Source organism: Gymnoscopelus braueri (assembly GCF_963280865.1).
Source record: "Gymnoscopelus braueri genome assembly, chromosome: 8".
Lineage (NCBI taxonomy): Eukaryota > Metazoa > Chordata > Actinopteri > Myctophiformes > Myctophidae > Gymnoscopelus > Gymnoscopelus braueri.
The window spans coordinates 12,294,438-12,316,528 of NC_137609.1; the positions used below are offsets into that span (position 1 = coordinate 12,294,438).

At 41.1% G+C, this 22,091-nt stretch overlaps 3 protein-coding genes across 5 annotated transcripts in view; all 3 read left to right on the forward strand.

Moving 5' to 3' along the window:
- LOC308090249 (uncharacterized protein) overlaps window positions 1-2,608 on the forward strand; it is a 4,908-nt gene extending 2,300 nt beyond the window's left edge. Inside the window, exons 2-4 of the mRNA XM_080435319.1 lie at window positions 335-392; window positions 530-874; window positions 1,259-2,608. Of these exons, the coding sequence (XP_080291445.1) occupies window positions 353-392; window positions 530-874; window positions 1,259-1,356 (483 nt within the window). The 5' untranslated portion in view covers window positions 335-352 and the 3' untranslated portion in view covers window positions 1,357-2,608. The remainder of the gene's footprint in view (window positions 1-334; window positions 393-529; window positions 875-1,258) is intronic.
- Window positions 2,609-4,201: 1,593 nt separating this feature from the next.
- Window positions 4,202-11,991, forward strand: bud13 (BUD13 homolog). The gene is made up of 10 exons (XM_080435707.1): window positions 4,202-4,346; window positions 4,864-4,957; window positions 5,873-5,957; window positions 7,218-7,580; window positions 7,771-8,042; window positions 8,478-8,586; window positions 9,456-9,594; window positions 9,947-10,137; window positions 11,167-11,248; window positions 11,507-11,991. Exons 1-10 carry the CDS (start codon window positions 4,210-4,212, stop codon window positions 11,598-11,600), a joined length of 1,566 nt encoding a protein of 521 aa, XP_080291833.1. The 5' UTR covers window positions 4,202-4,209; the 3' UTR covers window positions 11,601-11,991.
- An 878-nt stretch (window positions 11,992-12,869) lies between these two features.
- Window positions 12,870-16,722, forward strand: snrnp35 (small nuclear ribonucleoprotein 35 (U11/U12)). 3 transcript variants are annotated; one of them, XM_080435477.1, is made up of 3 exons: window positions 12,870-13,307; window positions 14,294-14,540; window positions 14,786-16,722. In XM_080435477.1, exons 1-3 carry the CDS (start codon window positions 13,002-13,004, stop codon window positions 15,019-15,021), a joined length of 789 nt encoding a protein of 262 aa, XP_080291603.1. In that variant the 5' UTR covers window positions 12,870-13,001; the 3' UTR covers window positions 15,022-16,722. The 3 variants fall into 3 exon arrangements, with proteins under 3 accessions (XP_080291603.1, XP_080291604.1, XP_080291605.1); XM_080435478.1 differs by having other exon boundaries at window positions 14,801-16,722; XM_080435479.1 differs by having other exon boundaries at window positions 14,804-16,722.
- Window positions 16,723-22,091: the final 5,369 nt, after the last annotated feature.

Genomic DNA, 22,091 nt, shown 5'->3' on the forward strand with positions numbered 1-22,091 from the left:
AATAGGAGATCTTCAAGCTCACAACGTGTCGCGACATGACGTGTTGTGAGCTTGTAAACTATCACAGAACTTCATGGGTTCTAGGAGGTTTCAGGTTATGGAAGATTCTGGGTTACCCTTACTAGTCGAATTGATTGATTGAATACTTTATTAACAGTTTGGAAATAGTACGGAGGTAAGATTTTACAATGATTGTTAAAAGGATAACACAAAAATCCCTGTGGGCTTGTTTCCATTGTGGTCCTGTGTATTCAATTCATCAAGAAAAGAGCCTATGCATGGTTTCCTGTCTCCCACCGCCTGTTTTTCTTTCTCTCCGTCTAAACCCCGGCAGCTGGATACACGCAGCTCCATGATGTATCTGTCTCTGTTTGTGTATGGAGTACTGGGAGGTGAGACAAGATGTCAAGTAACTTCTTTCTAAATGAAGAACATCTCATCTTATTTTATAATGGTATTACCTGACTTCATCTTTCTTTGCTATACCTCATCTGTGGTTCCTCTCTTTTCTCTCCATGCCACACCTCAGTGTTGCTGGTCCCGGTGTGGTGTGATGACACTGAGGAGTTCGAGCTGATAACGGTGTGCGTCGAGGAAGATGAGGACCTGAGGGTGGATTGTCGCATCACACCCAAACTCAGCCAGATCAACAGCTACGAGTTCTCCTGGTCCAATGGCTCCAAAGAGAACCTCATAAACACCAATGTGTCAGGCTCATCTGCCGAGCCCCGGTTCAAAGATCAGAGCTATGTGGAAGAGCTGGAACCACATGGTTACCGGATGACCCTCGAGGGTTTCACAGAGAAGCTGCCGCACAACACCACCTTCATGTGTAAAATAACCAAGCAGGTCGCCTCAGCCTATGTGGAGAGAGGTATACTTTACAGAATGTGTGTTGATTGAACATTGTGTATGAGTCTATGAGAGAGAGAGCATGGCAAGAGAGTGTGTGAAAAGGCCTATTTATACTTTGGTACTGTATAACTGTGTTGCTTGACGAAAATACTCCACCCCCATCACATTTTTCAGTTGAAAATGTGTTATTATCGTTGAGCATTATTTTTAATATTATTGACTAATTACATAATTAAGGATACAGTGATATTATTCGGGGGGACAGATCATAGTTTTCCCAGGATAGGGGGTCATGACCCCCGAGGGACTTCCTCAAATAATTACACTGTCCTATGTGAGTGCACAGTTAAAGAGAGTGACAGGGGAAGACAGACTTTATTTACTTCTCTCTCTCTCTCAACAGATAACCTGGTTCCCTGTTCCGCTGTCAGTGTCTTCCTCATGAAATCCTGCATCTGGGTTGCCGGATTACTTCTCTACCTGTCTCACGCACAAAGCTGAGACATGCACACACATACACACACGCCCACGCACGTGCACGCGCACACACACACACACACACAAAACATAATATCCTTCCTTGTCAATAAGTATCGCTACCGAATCCGATAACAATGTCAAATCTTGTGACCTGTAACAGTTTGCATCCATCCATCTCTCTCTCTCTCTCTCTCTCTCTCTCTATAATAATAGGATTTTGTCTTTAAAATGTTGTTGGAAATTAATGCTCAACATTAGCACAATTGTTTTTGTTAGAAAACAAATAGCTATATATTTGAATTAACTGTTGAATGTAGGCTACTCTCTGAGTAGCCTGGAATGTGCGTGTGTGTGTGTGTGTGTGGGTGCGTGTGCGATTACTGCTGATAACACATTTGGTGTATCATATCAGGCTTTATTAAAGTAAAGAACATGCTTTACGTCGTTATGTAGTACAGAGTAATCTACTTGTATGTGTACCTATTGGTAATTTTCAACCTTTCTAAGTAGAACAGATTGTCCAGTCGTTATTTGCAGTTTGTTTATTAGGAGTGCAATGTGTTGAACATACAAGGTTATTTTAGTCCAATTTCTGTAAGTTGTAGCGTGTTGCTCTATCTCAGTGGTTCTCAACCTGTGGGGTCGGGACCCCCAGGGGGGCCTAGGTGCCCGGACTGCTATGCCCGCGGTCCGGGCCAATTTAAGGACTTTAAAGACCTTTTTAAAAACCAAAACAATTGTAAAAGAAAGAAAAGAAACAGTCCTTTACAGCATCAAAAGTATTCAACAACCTAGAGACTATAAAAACTGGTCAAACATTGGCCAAATTGTCAAATAATATAAGAACGAGGCAGAAATTGTGCTCACAATGCCCCGCTTTGCGAGGCGTTGTGAGCTTGTGGGGGTCCCCAGTTCAAATATAATTATGTCGGGGGGTCCCCAGTTCAAATATGATTATGTTGCGGGGTCCCCAGTTCAGGCCCCAGTTCAAATATGATTATGTTGGGGTGTCCCCAGTTCAAATATGATTATTTTGGGGGGTCACGGCCTGAAAAGGTTGAGAACCACTGCTATCTGTCTTAGGTCTGGTGAGAACTGTGTGCCATTCCTTTACCTGTGCGCTACAATGACAATGACCTGTGTCCCCTCTACCTGTGCATCTTATGACCACCACCAAGTGTTCAAAAATAATAATGCAAGATATATCTCAAATAATATGACATGCCAACAATATAAACACAACTGGCTCCTACAATTACACACATTCTTTCAATAAAGCTTCACTCTAAGTAAAAATTGCTTTTATTTTGCCAATTTAACAAAGAATAAAAAACATCTATGCAAAATATTCTGCTCATTGTTTTGCTATTATGCTTTCAGTCAGTGGTGTGAACTACAATATGTCCCTCCCTTTGTAAGCCTATGATGCAGGTACATACCGCCACAATTTTGAGGGGATACAAGTTTACACTAATGTTGATACATTTCAAACCAACAGAAATTATTGATAGGATATTAAGATTTCCTTCATTAATCACCATGGGGATCATCTTGTAAAAGTTGCTCACGAGCTTAGAAATAACAATGAAAGGAGTGCAGGGGGATGTTGCATGTGAACCAATACTAGTTTCTGTAGACAGAAGCATATATACAGTACATACATTACATTACATTACATTACATTACATTACATTACATTACATTACATTACATTACATTACAGTCATTTAGCAGACGCTTTTATCCAAAGCGACTTACATACAGGATACTGTGTACATATAATTAATACTCCACTAAATATCAGGAGCAAACATTGTACTTTCTACTACACTACAATTAGTTGACAGCCCTAGCATGGACCACCACTACATATTATATTTTCATATGATGATGATGATGATGATGATGATGATGATATAAACCCTTCCATGCAACTTAAAGAGGCTTTCAAGCTAGCTCACGATTTTAGGTGATTGTCTCACTCTCAGTCCCTAGTCAAGAAATCCTTGTTTCTGATGTTCCAATAGACGTATTTATGATTCTGACGTCTTCAATCTACGAGAGTTGTAGGGTCCATGGAGACCTGGACTTTCTGCACTATGCCCCGTAGACACTCCAAACATGTACAAATGTGAAAATAAAGGTGCTTACCCCCAAGCCCCAAATGTTAACTGGCTCTACGGGGTAGTACTTTAATGTAATAATCCATATCTTTCAATAAATAAGTGTTTTAATGCCGTCTGTGGCCGATTATGTCGGAAGTTCCCAATGGGCGGTAGTGACGGGTAGTGACGGGGCGCATCCGGTGGAACCCGGAATTACACTAAATGTAAACAGGAAGTAAACGAGGGTGAAAAAATGGCGTTCGGCCACAGACGGCATTAAAACACTTATTTATTGAAAGATATGGATTACTACATTAAACTACTACCCCGTAGAGCCAGTTAACATTTGGGACTTGGGGGTAAGCACCTTTATTTTCACATTTGTATATGTTTGGAGTGTCTACGGGGCATAGTGCAGAAAGTCCAGGTCTCCATGGGGCGTGAACCCTACAACTCTCGTAGATTGAAGATGTCAGAATCATAAATACGTTTACGAGGGTTGTATACTACAGCTATATAATTCCTATAGGTTTCTTGATTACATTTTGCTAATAATTTCTGTCACCTCTATCATAATGTTATTGAAAATTCCTAAGTGTGACCGACAAGTTGCGACAACAGTAAACAGTTACCCTCGCCTCAATAGTGGCTGTTCGCACATAACCTCGCGTCACCAGGCTTTCCACTGAGTTCGCGAAAGGAGCTACGTGGTCCTTTTTGGTCCTCAGTGCCACACGTAGTTTTCGACAACAATCTCTCAGGAAAAAGCATGGCGGCTTCTACGGGCAGCAGCAAAGGAGCAGAGTTGTCCAAGGCTGAGTATTTGAAACGTTACTTATCCGCTGACGAAGATGTCGAAAAATCCAAGAAGAAGGCTAAAAAGAGACAGAAGATTACTGAAAAGCGGTGAGTAACGGATTCCAGTGCTTATGGACAACATGCACACACTCTACTAGGCTGTTGGTGAACTAAACCAGTGTTGCCAGATTTTGTGAGAGAAATAAGCAACCAGGTCTAGGACAACAAGCCCAAAAGTAGCAACGATGGCACTTAGGCCATTATGAGCACTTAAAACCTATATACTGTATCCATTGAAAATATCCGATCTACAAGCTCACAACGCGTACGAAATCTGGTACGGGGCTACCCTGCCCTGGCACAAAATATTTTCAGATGGGGGGTTATAGGGACAAATACATATTAATTTGGGGGTCCATGACTTGAAAATATTAGAGAACCACTGGTTAAAATAATTTACTATTTAGAAACGAGCACAAAAAAACGTAACCACCAATATTTACAAGCAACTTCACAGAAACATAAGCCCAAAGTCGCTTATAATAAGCCAACATGGCAACACTGAACTCAACTTGTCCCAGGTTGCTAAAGGCCTTTCTTCTTCATTGATGTGTTCTAATGTCAGAATGAAAATAGTGGATGATGATGATGACTGGAGGCAGATGGTCGCCGAGGAGGACAAGGAGGCTGAGGAGGAGGAAGATGATGAAGCCCCTGTGGTAAGTTGATTGAGCTATAACGCCATCTAGCTAGCTTTTTGCTATTTAGTTAGCTTTCTGATAAGACACTAGTCTGGTTTATTTACAAACCAATCTGGAAGGAAATCCATTCGGCCTTTGCCTCTGGGCATTTTTTTGTGCAGGAGCAGGGGTCTTGAGAGATTAATTGTGAACATGACATGTGGTAATATATATATCATGTTTGGAATAAACTAGCTGTGGTCCATAGCGTTAGATGGAGGAACAAACAAGTCTTGCATAAGTGTCTAGTGTGCACCAGCCATACGCATTTAATAGCCAAGTTAAAATATGTCTGGCTACTATTGGAAGCTATAGAAAGAAAAGAAAAAAACTATGGCTTCGTTTGGTTTTCATTTTGTGAGTGTGTTTACAAGAGGCAGAAATACTCATCATAAAACATTTTGGACTAAAAGAATTGATGCACATTCAAGAAAAAATAAGTATTGGCTAGATAGTCTATAGATGGGGTCAGTGTTGTATTGGTGATTTTGTTAGTGGTGGGATGCTATTTTAATGACGTCAAGAGCACGTCGCTTAACACCCACACGACAGGTCATTCCTATGTTAATTCATGCTGGTGTGACAACCGGCAGTCGGCAGCCTTGGTTAACTTTGTTGAGGTGTGAATTTAAGGTTGCTTTAAATCTATGCATGTGCGTGCGTGTGCTCCTGCTCAAAAAAGGCGTTGCACGGCGTGTCCCAAGACAAATGCATCCCTGGATGGGGTGCAGGGCCGTGTTAACATCAGATTGTGACGGGCACAGGCTGATTTTTGAGCGCCCTAGTGCATGCTACGCTCGGCCAAAGAGACTTCCTCCTATGAGTATTCTAGCCTGTCGTTGAATTGCTATCGGCGACCTTGAAAATGTACCACGTTGTTTCTTGTCTACTTAGGTTGCTGACGTGATTGATGATCGGCCAGATGAGGTGAAGCAGCTGGAGTCATTCAGGGTCAGCAACAAGTGGAGAGTGATGGGAGGTAATAAGAGATCTATCAAGGCCCAGACATCACATACCAAGCCTACTTATAAGAACTAACGGCGACTACGATGTAGGGATGCAACTGTCGATTATTTTCTTAGCGATTATTCTATCCATTACTTTTTAGATTAATCAAGTCATTTCTATAGCAACGAATTGACACAAATCTGCCGTACAACAGCAAAAATATTTTGAGTGCTGGCTGATCTCAATTTTCTTCACCATCTTCCTCAAATACGTTTGTAGATCGGTTATTTCTGCTATTCTACATTTGAAAATGATTTTTTTTAAATAATAACCCCTACTACAGTATGGTGACGTCTCCGGTAAAAGTGGCTTTTAACACACCGCACAGACTACAGCTGACGGTTAGCTGATTGCTGTGTTCTGCACCTGTGTGATGGGACAAGGGTTTCCCAAACTTTTCAGGCCACCAACCCACAAAATAATCCCCCACCCTGACAAGCACTTGGAATTGTAGGAGTTGAATACATGTATGAGTACTACCTGCCGACTAGGAGGCTGTTCCGTGTGCTGAGGAACGGCTACTGGCTGCGTTGCGCTCATGGTCTAGAAGCTGAAGCACCTAACTCTGTATCACAGTTACGCCTCATTGGGCGTTGCTAGGTTTTTGCTTTGTCGTCACTTTCATGCCGGCCAAGTAGGCTAATACACAATCTGGGCCGGCAGTGGCTCAGGGGTAGAGTGGCCGGCTACAGTGAACTGGAAAACCGCAAGGTTCCCAGTTCAATCCCGGGCTGGGGCGCTCCCCTAGAGTTAGTGTCGAAGTGTCCTTGATTGAGCAAGATGCTGAACCCCTAATTGCTCCCGATGAGCAGGTTGGGGCCTTGCATGGTTTCCTCCACCATCGGTGTATGAATGTGTGTGTGAATGGGTTAATGGCACAATCAATGTAAAGTGCTTTGGATAAAAGCGCTATATAAATGCACCATTTACCATTACATTTAGCTTGACTCGGTTCCACAGATAAATATTGTGAAAATAGCTGAACTCACAACGCCTCACAGTGCGAGGCATTGTGAGCTTGTAGATCGGCTATTTTCACAATGTTTGCCTAGCTCTTGCGTAATTTTTGCCCAATTTGGTATTAAAAAGATCTTAAGTCATTAAATTGTAACTTAGAAAATGTGCAGCAGTAACTATTTTTGCACCTATTAAAGGTTTTAAGATGACTTGCATGGTCCAGCTCTTTCCTTTTTGATGAAATAAGTAATGTTGGGTGTTCTTTCTTTCTTAGCTGATGAAGATAAAGCTACAGAGGAAGAGGAGGAGTTGATGGTATCTCGTTCTCCTGAGCCTGCAACTAAAGGAGGGACTCGCCATGACTCGCCAGAGGCTCCATCGATGAGCAGGACCAGACACGATTCACCAGAGGCCCCATCGGTGAAGAGGACCAGACATGACTCACCAGAGGCCTCGTCCCTCAGAAAGGCGCGTCATGATTCGCCGGACATATCGCCTCGTAGGAGAGGTCGTCACAACTCTCCAGACCAGTCTCCTCCAAGACCATGCTCTGGGTCTCGCAGGAAACCTGACCAAAGCTCCTCACCCCCTCGGCCAAACAAACATTCAGGGAGAGCTCAGAAGGGGCATAGCAGAGGCGAGTACTGAGAAGTATATGGTGATGCTGATGAACCTGGGGGTTACTGGTACCTAACTAAAATGACTGCTTAAAGTATATTTTTATTGAGCTTTACAATACAAAACTGAGACTCTCATTTTCAAGTTTCATTGCAGAGCCTGAATGCATGAAAGAGCTGTTGGTTATGTTTAATTTTTTTCTTTTGCAGATCTCTCACCTGTCAGGAGAAAACCTAAAGCGTCATCTGCAGGTCAGAAACATTCACCTGATTCTCAACGGTCACCGCCAGCAGGGCGAGCTCAGAACAGACACGACTCTGGCTCTGACCAATCCCCACCAAGGAGGGCCGAATCTCCACCCAGTAGGGGGAAGACCAGTCAGGGCTCTGACGGAGACCAGTCACCGCCAAGGAGACGAATGCAGGGTGGAAGGGCATCGGGTGATGACCTCTCTCCTCCTCGCAGACCTGGGCAACCACAGGTGAAATAATGACACCAATTCAGTTGGAGGTGGAAGCGTCATTCATCATTGATTTCGGTGTGTAGCCTCTATTTTGAAGGCAGTAAACGGGCAATCGGCTAGAAAAGCCCAGCGCTGTGGTTTCTTTTGAGTAGCCACTGGCAGGCAATAAGCGATTTCAAGTGCACAACACCAGACAGTTAAAAGAATCTTCAACCACCTTCTTATTGCACCTCCCACAACCAATTTTGTCTTAGATATAAAAGTATGATACACTGGAACAATTACCTTAATGTGCCATTACATTTTCCACTCTCTGAACATCTTTGTTGGAAGCTTTTGACCTCAAAGACATGTTATATATACAACGTGTGGAAAATGCCCAAATGAGCTTATTTCATGATTTTGGTTTGTGATCTAGGAATCAGAGTCTATTTTATTTTTCTTTGTTTCCAGAGCGAGAGGATGCTCTCAGGAGGAGCGGCTGGTCTGGTTTCCATAGACATTCTAAGGAAAGAACAGGAGGAGAACCGACGCAGAGAGAAAAACAACGATGGACTCGCTGGTCAGCTCAACCTTTCTTTACTTTTTTCCACTGAAACTTTCTTTTGAACATGTTGACAGTATTCCCTATCCAACACTGTGTCTAATGAATCCTGCATGGCTCAGTTACACTTATCTACCATCCTCGGGGACACTTATAGGCTCTAATGCAGCGCTACTCAACCCGCGGGCCGCATGTGGCCCCAACGCAGCGTCTCTGCGGCCCCTCATGGTCAAAAAAATTGCTTATTCTTTTTCTTTTTTAAAAAAATGTTTAAGCACAGGATAAAAATATACATTTCCGTTCAAATATATGGGTTGCTTCATTTTTCCCCCAAAAACAAACAGACAGACATATACAGGTGCATCAATTGTTACAGGTATAATGCATAGTTTTCTATGCATTTCGGGTTTTTTGGGGGGTTTGACCCCCAAATTCTTTCGGCCGCACGGCTTTGCCGCGCGCCCAGGATAGGTGTCCCTTATTTCAATCTCTGGGAGTGGCAACCCTAACCTTGCCATGCCTTTTAGCTTTTGCTGATCTTCTTATAACAATTACAATGTATAGTGTGTTATAAAATCGAAAAATCCAAAATAGGACCGTCATTTTTTGCTTGCGGCCCTTGGACTTTTGGTATTTTGCTGAGTGGCCCCTGAGCCATCTTAAGTTGAGTAGCCCTGCTCTAATGAATTCATAATTCCTGTTTAGTCTGGGCATAGATAGGGTGAACCTCTGCACGTTTAGGTGCTTCTGAGAAAAGATCATGGACCCCAACCTGCTCACTGATTCTCAGCTAAATCCTAACTGTGTAATGTTACAAAGATGTTGACTTGTGAAGTCGAATTACCTGGTCTATGGTGCAATATTTTAACACTGTTCCTCCTCTCCAGAGGAGTCCCGCAATGCCCAGACTGTGTTCAGAGACAAGAGCGGCAAAAGAAGGGATCTGGACACAGAAAGGGAAGAACAGAAGAGGAAGGCTGGAGAGAAAGCAGTGAAAGATGAGAAATACGCTCAGTGGGGTAAAGGGTAAGAGAGGTCGTAATATTTCGGTGAATTTGTGGAATGAGATGCTGGGGTATTGTGTGTTCAAGTTTACCAATGTTACAGTATGTGCATAGAGATCTATTTAGCAATATTGGCCATCTAATTGGCCACTCTCCACAGTGTGACTTTATTTCCCATTCTTTCATGTGAATGTAATTGTGTCAATGCTATCAAATAGTCGTGTAAGCTTTTCATTTTGGTGAATTTTAGAGGATAAATAGCCAACGTTGCTACATTACCTCAAGTTGCGTTCTGTAATTCTAATGATTCTCAAATATCTTGTTTTCTGTGTGTCTGCCTACCTGTGTGTTTGTGTGCATGTTTCTGTGTGTAGGTTAGTTCAGTCACAAATGCAGCACCAGAACCTCCAAGACGCGGTGCACGAGGCCCAGAAGCCTCTGGCACGTCACCGTGATGACGAGGACCTGGACCGGATGCTGCGAGAGAAGGAGAGGGAGGGAGACCCAATGGCGGCCATGCTCAGACGCAAGAAAGACCGCAACTCCAAGGCATCGGGCATCAAAGGTCAGGGCACTACACACCCTGAGCATCAAAATAATGTGGCTGTCCCAAATACATTTTTACAATCTTTGAATATTGTGCGCAATTTCCGAGTGAATGTCTGAATACTCATTCTAATTTAGTTCACCAATAAATAAATCTTAAATAAAAGTTATTTTGCGGCAAGATTGTTGTTTAATGTAAATGGAGTAAGTCATGTCTTGCGAGCTAATCACACTGTCCAAACACAAATCTGCACTAGGGTCTTGTCTGTAAAACCAGGAAATGCTAACTCTTGAAAGTTGTTGCAAGTAAAGAAAATATATTTTTAAGTAAATCTTTTAGTTACACAAACATTTTTCTTGTGAACCGGTTTGTACTTACTGGTGAAGATTTTATAGATTGTTAGCTCCAAGTAGTCAGAGGAGACAGCAACCCCCTCTGAACAGTAACAGAAACACCCACAAGCAGCAGATTAATGCGCAATGTATGCTTCGTCATACAACGTTGTCACGGGCCGGAAATAGCATTATTATAAGCTCACAACACGCCGTGGATATATCGTACCATCATACTGTCGTACGATGAAGTATACATCGGCCATAACATGGCAGCCTCGTCAGTTCCACATGCACACATGACCTGGCTGTGCAATGATTACAATTTATAAACAATTAAGCATCCGAATATTGAAATTCTATTTGAATGGAAACCTACTGAATTAGTATCTGAGTATTCTGATATTTGGGGCCAAACTAGGTAGCCTTGAACATTCTTGAATGTCAGTACTGCAACTATGATTTAATTTCCATTTCCATTTATTTAACTGTAGGTATGCTCAGTGTTAGTTTAAGGGTCAATATTTCTTAAGTTAAACTACCACTGAAGATTTTGTAGTGTATCCTAACATTGTAACACCATAATTGTATCTAAAAACAAAACACAGACTATTCACTTTGATAGTATTGGAAATGGGCTTGAATGTAACGTGAAAACGTGTGCAAGCCATCATAGGCAATTTACTTTTTGCAACGTCCTGTGTTGTTTTCTCAGAGAGACCACGATACAAAGGTCCCATGCCGCCACCCAACCGATTCAACCTCCTACCCGGCTATCGCTGGGATGGGTGTGACAGGTAATGTGTGCGAATATCTGCTGTGTTTTGTGTTTGTCAGAGTGTGTTTGAGAGTGTTTTTTTGTTCTGCTTGCATGCATGTGTGTCTGTGTGTTGGTGTTAGATGTAACTGTATGTCTGACAGTGTGACACACAATGTTTAACATGGCCCTGTTTGTCCTATTTTTGTGTATTGCTTGGACGAGTAGTTTTGACTGCATACATTAAAACCTGGGTCTCCAAACATCCATGGAATAATTTCGTATGGGTCTGTTCCAGGTCAAACGGGTTTGAAAAGAAGCGCTACACCAGGATATCAGAAAAACAAGCGGTTCAGGACGAAGCTTACAAATGGAGCGTTGAAGATATGTAATGAGACTGCAGGAGGAGAGAACTGATGGAGAGAGAAGAGGTGTGTGTGTGTACATGCATGCTTGTGTGTGAATGATCAGATTCGACTTGATGCAAAAGAAAAGAGAAGCCTAATACAAACAGAATCTAGTAATGGTTTAAGAATACACAGACTGGGCATACAGTACGCCACATCCTGGACGATATGGTGTGTTTGAGTAGGAGAGACAGGGAACACGGCATTTATCTCAGTAGTGCAGTAAATGTGACTGTACACTGTAATGGGTTGATTCGATACCAATATGACTACTGTACATAGATTATAATTAACATCTGTCCTTTTGTAATGCTGGATTCAATGTGAATTCCATATTGATGTTTGTGTTTTCACTGGGTTATTAAATATATTTTGTAAACTAGTGCATTCTGTGTTTCATTTTGAGCACATCCAGTAGTGCTTGCTTGTATTGACAGCTGTCTGTCTTTACTTACTTTTACTTACAAACATACTTACTGTACTGGCTCTGAAAGAGTACAATAAGTGCTCAATGACACCCATGTTGACAACTAATTTACTGTAAATCGAACTGGAATGTGTGCATTTGAATCCTTTTTACTGTTCGCTGTTGGGAAACTTGCCACAACTTCAAGTTGCAGGGGTGCTATAGCAAATATGCTGAGTCACGCTAATTGGCTTTTATACAGTATTGTTTCTTTGTTTCACATTTAGACAACATCGATTACGTAGGTGTCGCCAGGCTTTCTGCAGTACATGTGGAAAGACAATGGTGGAACGACCATGGTTTTCAGAGTTAACAAAACGGCTGTGATTTACTTTATGTGAAGTCCACAATATGGTCACATATTTCAGCAGGTCCCCTATTTCTCTAATTCATAATTTAATTTAGCCAATTTTTAAAGGGATAGTTCACCCCAAAATGATTTTTTTTCTTCTATCGATTAGTCACCCCATGGAGACTTGATATTTTTTGGTCACATTCCTAAGCCAATAATTCGATGACCGACCGGTAGGCAGCGGTTCTGGTAGCGGAACCGCTGCCATATCAATATATCAAATTATTGGCTTAGGAATGTGACAAAAACAAAAATATATCCACGAATTTAACTCCATGGAGTGATTAATCGATAGAAAAAAAGTCATTTTAGGGGTGAGCTATCCCTTTAATTCGTGTTTGAGAAGGAACGTTTTATTTTCAATTTGTTTCCTGACGGAACATTTGTTTTGACGCTCTCATGTTCGCTTCGGAATGTTTTGGTTGCCGCTCCGATGCGATGGAGGGAGTAACTCGCCTCCTATGGACGGTAGTCTGACTCTATCGCCCTTTTGCCAACTTGTTATTAGAGTAAAACAGCTGGAGGGAAAGTGTTAGTTTAATCTAATCCATTGTAGTTGGAGGAGACCATGATGAGCGAATGGAATCCAATAGCGAAGGTGTACGACCCGCTCAAAGCGGGCAGCATCGACGGCACCGACGTGGAGCCCCACGACCGGGCGGTGTGGAGGGCGATGGCCGCCCGCTACACGCCCAACAAGGGCGTCGCGGGGGACCCGCTGCTCACCCTGTTCGTCTCCCGCCTCAACCCCCAGACGACGGACGACAAGCTCTACGAGGTCTTCTCCAAGTACGGAGACATCGCCCGGCTGCGGCTGGTGAGGGACATCGTGACGGGCTTCTCCAAGGGCTACGCGTTCATCGAATATAAAGAGGTTTACTGTACATATTTTTCATTTTGATTACTACTCGTTTGTATGATTATTATTTTTTGCATAGTATTGTATATTTGTCTGTCATTAAATGTTTCGATGAATTGAATACACAGTATTGAATATACACTATTCTTTGAGTTACACATCCGTGTTTTTGACCAATAAGCACATTTGTTTGGCCCGCATTCGGGACAGCTGACGCTTCAGCGGGCCAAACAAAGGCATCACGTGACGTTCTACTAGGTATTATCCTACAGGAGGTCATTATCTTCTTAAGTTCAAGAAAGACATCTGCATGTGTGAACTGTTCATTGTGTGAAATGTACCCAGAGACAATGCTGTACTTATTTTGGAATTGTACCCTACCCACACTAACAAGTTTTGGAAGGATGTATCTCTGTATATTGTTGATAATGTTGACTCTGACTTTAGTCTTTACTGGCAAAATGTACTGTTTGGCTTCAATAATAGTAAGAAGAAGAACAATGAGGAATTCATAATTAATTGTATAATTATTCTAGCTAAATTTCATATACATAAAACCAAATGTAGTCATTCCAAACCCTCATTCATTGTATTTGAGATTGAATCCAGGCAGTACATTAAAACAATTTATGACTCAAAAAATAAGAAAGCTGCCAGAACTGTGTCTTTATGTTAACTCTTGTTGTGTTTTCTGTTAGTAAATCCCCCTGGCTCTGATGATGTTATATAGATGCAATGATCACTTCTTTGTTTGTGTATGTTGTTTGTGTTTGTTCTTATTGTATTGTATTTCATGAGATAATAAATATAAATAAAGAATAATAAAGCTAATAAAAAACGTAACGTTGATCCCCTTCCCCTAAGACATAACGTATGTGTAGGCAGAAGAATGGAAACAAGTATAGTGCTTTCTTGGGGTTTTAATCCTTTTAGCAGACCTTGTATAGAACTGTGCTTTGTTTTTGCAAACTGTTAATAAAGTATTCAATCAATTAATCAAGGAGAGAGCTGTGGTTCGGGCTCGGAGGGAAGCCAGCAAGATGGTGGTGGATCAACACGAGCTGTTCGTGGACTTCGAGCAGGAGAGGACTCTCAAAGGATGGGTGCCACGGCGGCTGGGAGGCGGCCAAGGAGGGAAGAAAGAGTCCGGCCAGCTGCGTTTCGGTGGGAAGGACCGGCCTTTTAGGAAGCCCATCAACCTCGGAATGAACTGCATGATGCCAGAATGGGCCGCTGGTGGTGGAGGAGGTAGGGCTGTCACGATTACATATTTAAGTTGACAATTAATTGTCTACACAAATAATTGCGATTAACGATTGCGATTGGCATTGAACGTGGGAATATTTTTTGTTTGCCTTTTAGGCTTTGTAATCAGAAAGTGCACAGGGCAATATACCAATAAATTATTGACATATTTAATAATTTTATACTGTATACTTTGTATACATTTTTCAACACGGAAACGATTATGACAATTGTAATAATTGTGACAGGCCCAGGAGGAGGAGGAGGAGGAGGAGGGAGAGGGAGAGACTGGGACAGAGGTGGAAGAGAGAAGGAAGACCGCCACAGGGACACTGAGTGGGGAGGCAGAGGAAGGAGAGACGACCGTGACAGAGGGAGAGAAAGAGGAGACTCATCATACAGAGACAAGAGGGACAGGAGTTCTGAAAGAGACAGAGATGATAGAAGACATGATAATAAGTACAGACACCGGGACAAGAGATGAACACAACAACAACATGAGAGGAACTGATTTATAATAAATGAAGAGTCAAAATAACTTGTTGACAGACATACAGTGGTGCTGAAGCGCTAGCTTTAGTAGCACACACCCTATTGTCTTATTAACCCATCAAAACGCATCTGGGTCACTTTAGATTTCTTTGGCTATTCAAAAATAGCAGATATACAACCTCATGCGCTATGAGCTTGTAGATCTGCAATTTTTTTTAAATCGTGAAAATGTGCAAATCTTTGAATATATATTCTACAAATGTCTTATAAATCCTAACAGTTCATATATATCTAGCTATATCAGTGGTGCTCCAACTTTTCCATGTCAAGGACCCCCAAAATGATCTAAAATATGTTGTTCAGATCAGAGTTAAAAATGTTCGCTTTAAATTAAAACATGCATATATTCAAAGATTTGCACAAATTTGCACACATTTTCAAAAATAGCAGATCTACAAGCTCATAGCGCGGCACTCGGTGCCGTGCTATGAGCTTGTATATCTGCTATCTTTGAATAGCCAAAGAAATCTAAAAATACACAGATGCGTTCCCGGTCTTAATGGGTTAAAGATGCTGGCTGTGGTGCTAGCACATTTTACGAGGATTTACAGTGAGTACTGAAACTAAAGTGAAACAGACATTGCGTTGACATTTTTATTATTTGTATACATTTTTTTCATGACTTGACCTATAAAATGTTTTTTTCTTATGTGTCCTGCACAAAATTGTTACTTAGTTGACCTTACCATGCAGGAATAAAAATTATTTAGGTGTGGAGAGAAGTACTAGTCATGTTAATGAATGTTAAAAACCGAAATACAATAAAAATCAATAGAACATTTCTATCATGGCCATAAACTTTCTATCATGGCAATCACATTTTACAAGGGGGTTTAAGGGTTTTATAAGATAATATAGTAGAATATAGCATTACATGAAATGTAATTTTTCTATGTTACTTAGGCACTTTTTGCTTGATTTAAGCAGGACAGAGAGACTGGAAGCAGGAGGTCAACATAGTCTGGTCAGCTAGAACTCACCCCAGGCATCTGCATCATGTCATAAGTGGTCAATATGATTGTGCAAAGAAGTGACATGGCAGATTTTTCATTCATTTGTGAGTGTTGAGCTACCATCATGGAGCAGCAAACACTAAAGGATAAGGCTCGAGTAATTATGTGTTTCTTATTATAACCAACGAAACCCCCCCCCCCAGAAAAGCATTTATTTTACAAGCACGCTCTATCTGGCCTCCACCAGATATTGTCACAGAATTCATAGGATTCCATTTGTTGTCTAGAAAACTGTGAAAGTAAGTCATACAATTGTACTGTTGCTTTAATCAGTATAATTCGTCATTGTGATGAATGTGGACTGGATAAGAGTACTATTTCCTAAGTTGTGAACCCATAGCCTGTGTACGCTACAGCAACAGGCTACATGTTTATAAATATATATATTTTTTACTAGTTCTGTATCTGGACCGTGAAGAAAAGGTTGTGTAATGTGTACACTTTGGTTGGAAGGGTAAGTATAAGGTTAAAGACAACACCTCTATGCTAAGGCAGGAGAGAAATTATTTGGTAAATGTCTCACTCTAGTGTTCAAACATAAGCATAAGCTGTCCTGTGTTTTCCCCTCATGTCTCCCTTTCCGCTATCTCAATGAGAATGAATAAAAAGTATATTTAATATTTTTTGTACACTTCTTTGTATACTTCAGTAGTTCTCAGTAAATCTGTTTGTACCCTAAAGTGGCCGTCAAGAGAGCCGTTCTAAAGAGATCACAAAGAACAACTTAAAAAGAGGGAAGTTTGTATTGACAATTATTAATCAATATTCCACTTAATAACAATTAAATATATCAGGTGCTGACACAGGGTCTATGCAATATCTGGGTGTGGTTGTTGACTGTTGATATTATGTGTAATGAAACATCTCTCAGAAGGTGTTTGGTTTTCCAGACCCAGTGGCTCTCGACCTGCCGTGACGCGTGTGTTTGATCACAGGCCAACATGGGTAAGTCTCCATCTGAACTGTTCTGAAGTCTGTCCTGTTAACACACACACACACACACACACACACCAGTTATTTGCATCCATTCTAGCTCAAAATCACTAGCGGACGTAAATAAAACTATAAAGGCATACTATTAATGATACTTAAGACATTTGATGACATAGAGATAAATGTTGAGGTAATTTATGTTCAGTCTCGTGATGCACAAAGTTGCTGCTTTTTGGCTTCTTAAAAATCATAATTGACATAATTGCCCTGATACCAGCAAACAGGCTAATACATTTACTTGGGAGAATGTTTTTTTTTTTTTATGATTCAATGTTTATTCGTTTTTTGTTATACACAGAAATTAGAATATAAACAATAGGAGTGTTAAACACCAGAACTTGGGAGAATGTTGAATGTTGGGACAAATATTTTGTTCTAAACTGAACCTGGTGTCCCTATATTTTTCCAAATATTTCAACATTTTAAAAAATAGCTGAAAATAGCTGATCTAAATTGTTATTTATTTTTGCCTCTACCCTTGATGGCTGTGACATTGTCCTTGTTCGTTATGTTAGTAATAGCCTATAGAATCTACTTGACTCCAGAAAATATTAATCAGGTTGCTATAATTAATGTTTAACATAGACCATATGCCGTACTGTTTTCAAACTGCCAATAAAGTATTCAATCAATGAAAATGTTTAAGCTTCCCCTCAGAATGCAGGGAATTGTAGGAACCGAGAAAGGCCAAGCTTATGAGTTATATCATAAATGTATATATAATAAATGTTTCTGTAAACTATGATAACGGTTAACTTAAATGCACAACAAAAGCGTGATAATGTCCCTTTAATCAATGCGTTAATTTTATGTTGTATAGTTTCCTGAGCTCAAAGTAGGCTTTACAGAAATAAAATGATCAACTAGAAAATGTGCTCCTCGGAGTACAGGTCTCCGCCAGGCGAGGTGGTAAAAGAAAGTACTGTTCCTGATTAATCCTGTCTTACCTATTTATATTACATATTGTGATTGTGAAGCTTGACCAATGTTAGCTGTGAGCGGACGGGGACACACACGGACGGACAGAGGGTAAAACATACTCTCCACCATGCCTTCGGCCTGGCGGAGACAATAACGGGCTGATGACGAGTCTGATTTAACCCGGTTCATTCAGCAGCGGTCTCACCTGAGGGCAGGGTTGATGGCGATATTGTCTGGCTGTGGGAGGGCGGGGGTTCTGCAGCGGACAACAGGGTGAGCAGGGAAATCCCTCTGGTACTGAGTCTGCATCGACATTCTCTCCCGCTGACCCCTTGTTTCACTCGTAGTGGCTACCCTCACCTCCGCTTGACCTCTGCTGCCTTCACGCTCGTCCTCTCTGCGTTGTGCCAGGCTGTCGTTCCTTCGCCCCGTTTGTTCTGAGGTTCTGGAGGCCTGCTGTGTGTTCTGGAAGGTCCGGTCTTCTCCTGTAGGAAGATCATTACCATGGTGAGATATTAATACAAGATGTTATGTTGTGTCATATTGCCTTATCTTTCCTTACTTTGCCTTTTCTTATCTAGGGTGTAGTAGGCTGTAGGGTGAATGTTGCAATGGCAAGAATTTTGAGTGCTGTGACATTGCAGTATCCTACTATTAAAAGTGTTCTGGATGATTTTAATTTAAACAAGAAATGATGACACACACACACACACACACACACACACACACACACACACACACACACACACACACACACACACACACACATCCTCTACAAACCATGACATACACATCTAATAACTGATAAACAAGTATACCCACTAGGTTTAAGTTACAATGCAGACCTTTGCCTCTCTCAGGCCGGGAGCCTGGCTTAGGGCAGAAGGCTTCTTGTGACGTGGTCTCCATCTTTGCCGGAGTGTCCGGGTAGAGGAGTAATCCTGACCAGACCAGAGAGTTGCAGGGAGAGAGGTGTCACTCAGAAAAGGATATAAAGGCCCTGAGAACTGCCTAGTGCTTAAAAGTTCTGTAAAATCCTGAGTCTTTATTTAACTCTGAGAGTGTAAGAATGGACCTGTAAGGGTCTCAGTGAAATGGACCCCATATGATACCGCAACTATGATGTCAACTGGCTGAGCCACAGCGATGCCCCTGAGAGTAGCCTTGCAAAATACCAGCTAGTACAAACTTACCTGCAGCTGTTGGTAGCTCGCCCCTGTATGGTCGAGTACGTAAGAACAACATGTGGTGGGGACGTGTCTGTGACAGGTTTGCATTTTGGATGAACATTCTGTCCACAGGATCCTGAGAGCGATGTTGGCTCATTGATATCACCAACTTAGAGTCAGTGGTTCCCTCCAACAATTGCTGCAGAAATCACAAGTGTTAATCTTTGCAAACCCACTTGAGTTGTTAATTTGCTTTTGCTATTTCTGTGTGTTGGATCATTTAGATATTTTTTGTACACATAGCTTTTTATGCAGATAGCAGTTGAATATAGAAGATATATTTTGTTTTGTGAAGGAATCCCAAGGTATTATCGTTAATGTCTCAATAACCACTTGAAAGCCAAGATGACGCAAGTCTAGCAACACTTAAATCAGCTGTATTTCTTTATATTTTGCCACTAGATATACCAACAGCCCTGACTAGATTGACAAAAGCCAAATACTAACGTACCTCAAAATCGACAGACTTCAGCACAGTTCCTTAGTTTTAACGACTGTCTACATTTTCCTAACCATGCCTTGTTATACTGTACACAGGCGCTTTCTGGCTTGTATACTTCAGTTGTCATGGAGCTCCATTATTCTTCAGTGATTGGCAGGTGGTTATTCAGAGCTCCTTGTACAATGAAGCTGTTAGACCACCAACAGAGGTGGCACTGGTTGGAATGGAAAGATGGCTTTAGAGTAGTTCTTCACTGGATTCACACTGGGACCCAAATGTCGTGTAGCTCACAAAGTCATAGGATCCAATATGCAGCCTCCCTTCAATGTAGTGATAGGATGTTGGGAACCAGTGGTTTAGAAAAGCAAGTCTCGACCTTTTTCATTTCAAGGACCCCCTGTTTGATATGCATTAGATTAGGCCACGGGCCACGCCCGCCCCCCCCCCCCCCCCCATTTTAAACGGGAAAAGATATTTCTATTACTGGAACCCCAATCTACACCATCAAATTCTCATTGTTTATTTAACTTGAGAGTGTACAAATGGAACCAAATGGTCAAGGCAGCAGAGTGTTTGTTGACTGCAGGCTGGGTCAGTGTGAAGAGAGACCTTCGTCAGAGAAGGAGCACACTACTGACTGTGAAAGTTTAGTTTGGTTTCCCAGAGAGGGACAAAGAAGTTTTAGCAGTGTTTTGTCAGATTTTTGATTAATAAATGCAACCTGTGTTTGTGTCTGTCACTCCACCTACAAGCTCTCTCATACAGCCCTAGCCCGTTACAAGTGTTTCAGGCAAAGTACCGATCGCTATAGAGAGTTCTTCTTATACATAGTACTTACAGTCAAACATGTATTGTAATGAAAGTTGAATTATAGACTATACTTGGCATAACTAGTATACCAGTGGTAGGTCCAGAACTGGCCCGCCACTGATAATATCTGGCCCAGCAACTTATAAATAATTTACAATATCTGACTGACAGTCCCACTTAGGTAGGATTTGGATTTGGAGTTCTATTTCCATTCTTTGAATGTTCTGTTCCCACTGTCAAGTTGTGTAAACTTTACTCTACAGACTTTTGATGAAAAACCTCATGTTTAAGAAGGAAAGAAAGAAATCTTATCTGCACCTGTACCATTTGATTACACATGCATTTCTATCAGTAGTTATACCACATATTTTTGCAAAATATTTTTTTTGTTACTTGTCCAAACCTCACACATCATTTGGTAGCCCTTATCTCTGTTGTCATGTGATCAAGACGTATCTGTCACATTTCTCATATTCCATTCCGATTGGCTTCCAAAGTTTTTGGGGGTGGCCGTTTTGCACAAAATACTACACCATTACACTGTGAAGGCTACTTACGGAATGTAGGCATCCCAGCCTCAATACACTACTGCCTCCTTCCTTATGCTGTTGTGTTGACAAATCTGACCAAACTGACAAAGATTAAAACTTAATACATTTTTCTGTATATATATATATATATATATATTTAATTTTACTTGGTTAACTATACACACAAGGAATGCTGTGGGTACACAGCTGATCATGGCCAGGGGATATACCGTAACACTTTGACTTACAAAATTCTTTGGAAGGTTGAGGTTCTCCACTCTGGCTTGGGGCATTTGGCTGTTTTCTAACGTAACAGTTGTCATGGTTTTTCTTGTGAATTCGAAAACAAAGGCAAAGTGTTCCCACTTCCCAGCGCTTGAATAAATGAATAAACAAACGGCCTACACAAGTGGTGATTTAAAACATAATCTTTTCTTTACTGCAGTCATGTTTCCAAGAAGTTGTTCTGCCCCTGGCACCTCCAGTGTCCTCCAGTGTTTGACTCTCACCAGTATTGCATAACTCTTGTAGACTACATTTATAGCAGCCAGAGGACCTGTTTTGACCTGTACAGGTGAATTCCCTAACCATAAGATTCTTGTAGTGATACGTATCACTACGATAATGTTATGTCAATCATGCAAAGAGATAAAGCGTTTCCATTTGTGTATTTTTGGTTAGAAGTGTGTGTGTGTTTCCATTTGTGTATTTTTAGTTAGAAGTGTGTGTGTGTGTGTGTGTGTGTGTGTGTGTGTGTGTGTGTGTGTGTGTGTGTGTGTACACATACATACATACAAATACTTTTGGTTAGAAACATCTTCTAGGTGTAAATTAAATGTTATATATATATATGTGTGTGTGTGTGTGTGTGTGTGTGTGTATACGCACACACACACACACACACACACATATATATATAACATTTAATTTACACCTAGAAGACGAATGGAAATGCTTTATATATATATATATATATATATATATATATATATATATATATATATTTATTTATATATATATAAATAATTTGTGTATTTTTGGTTAGAAACGTCTTCTACATATAT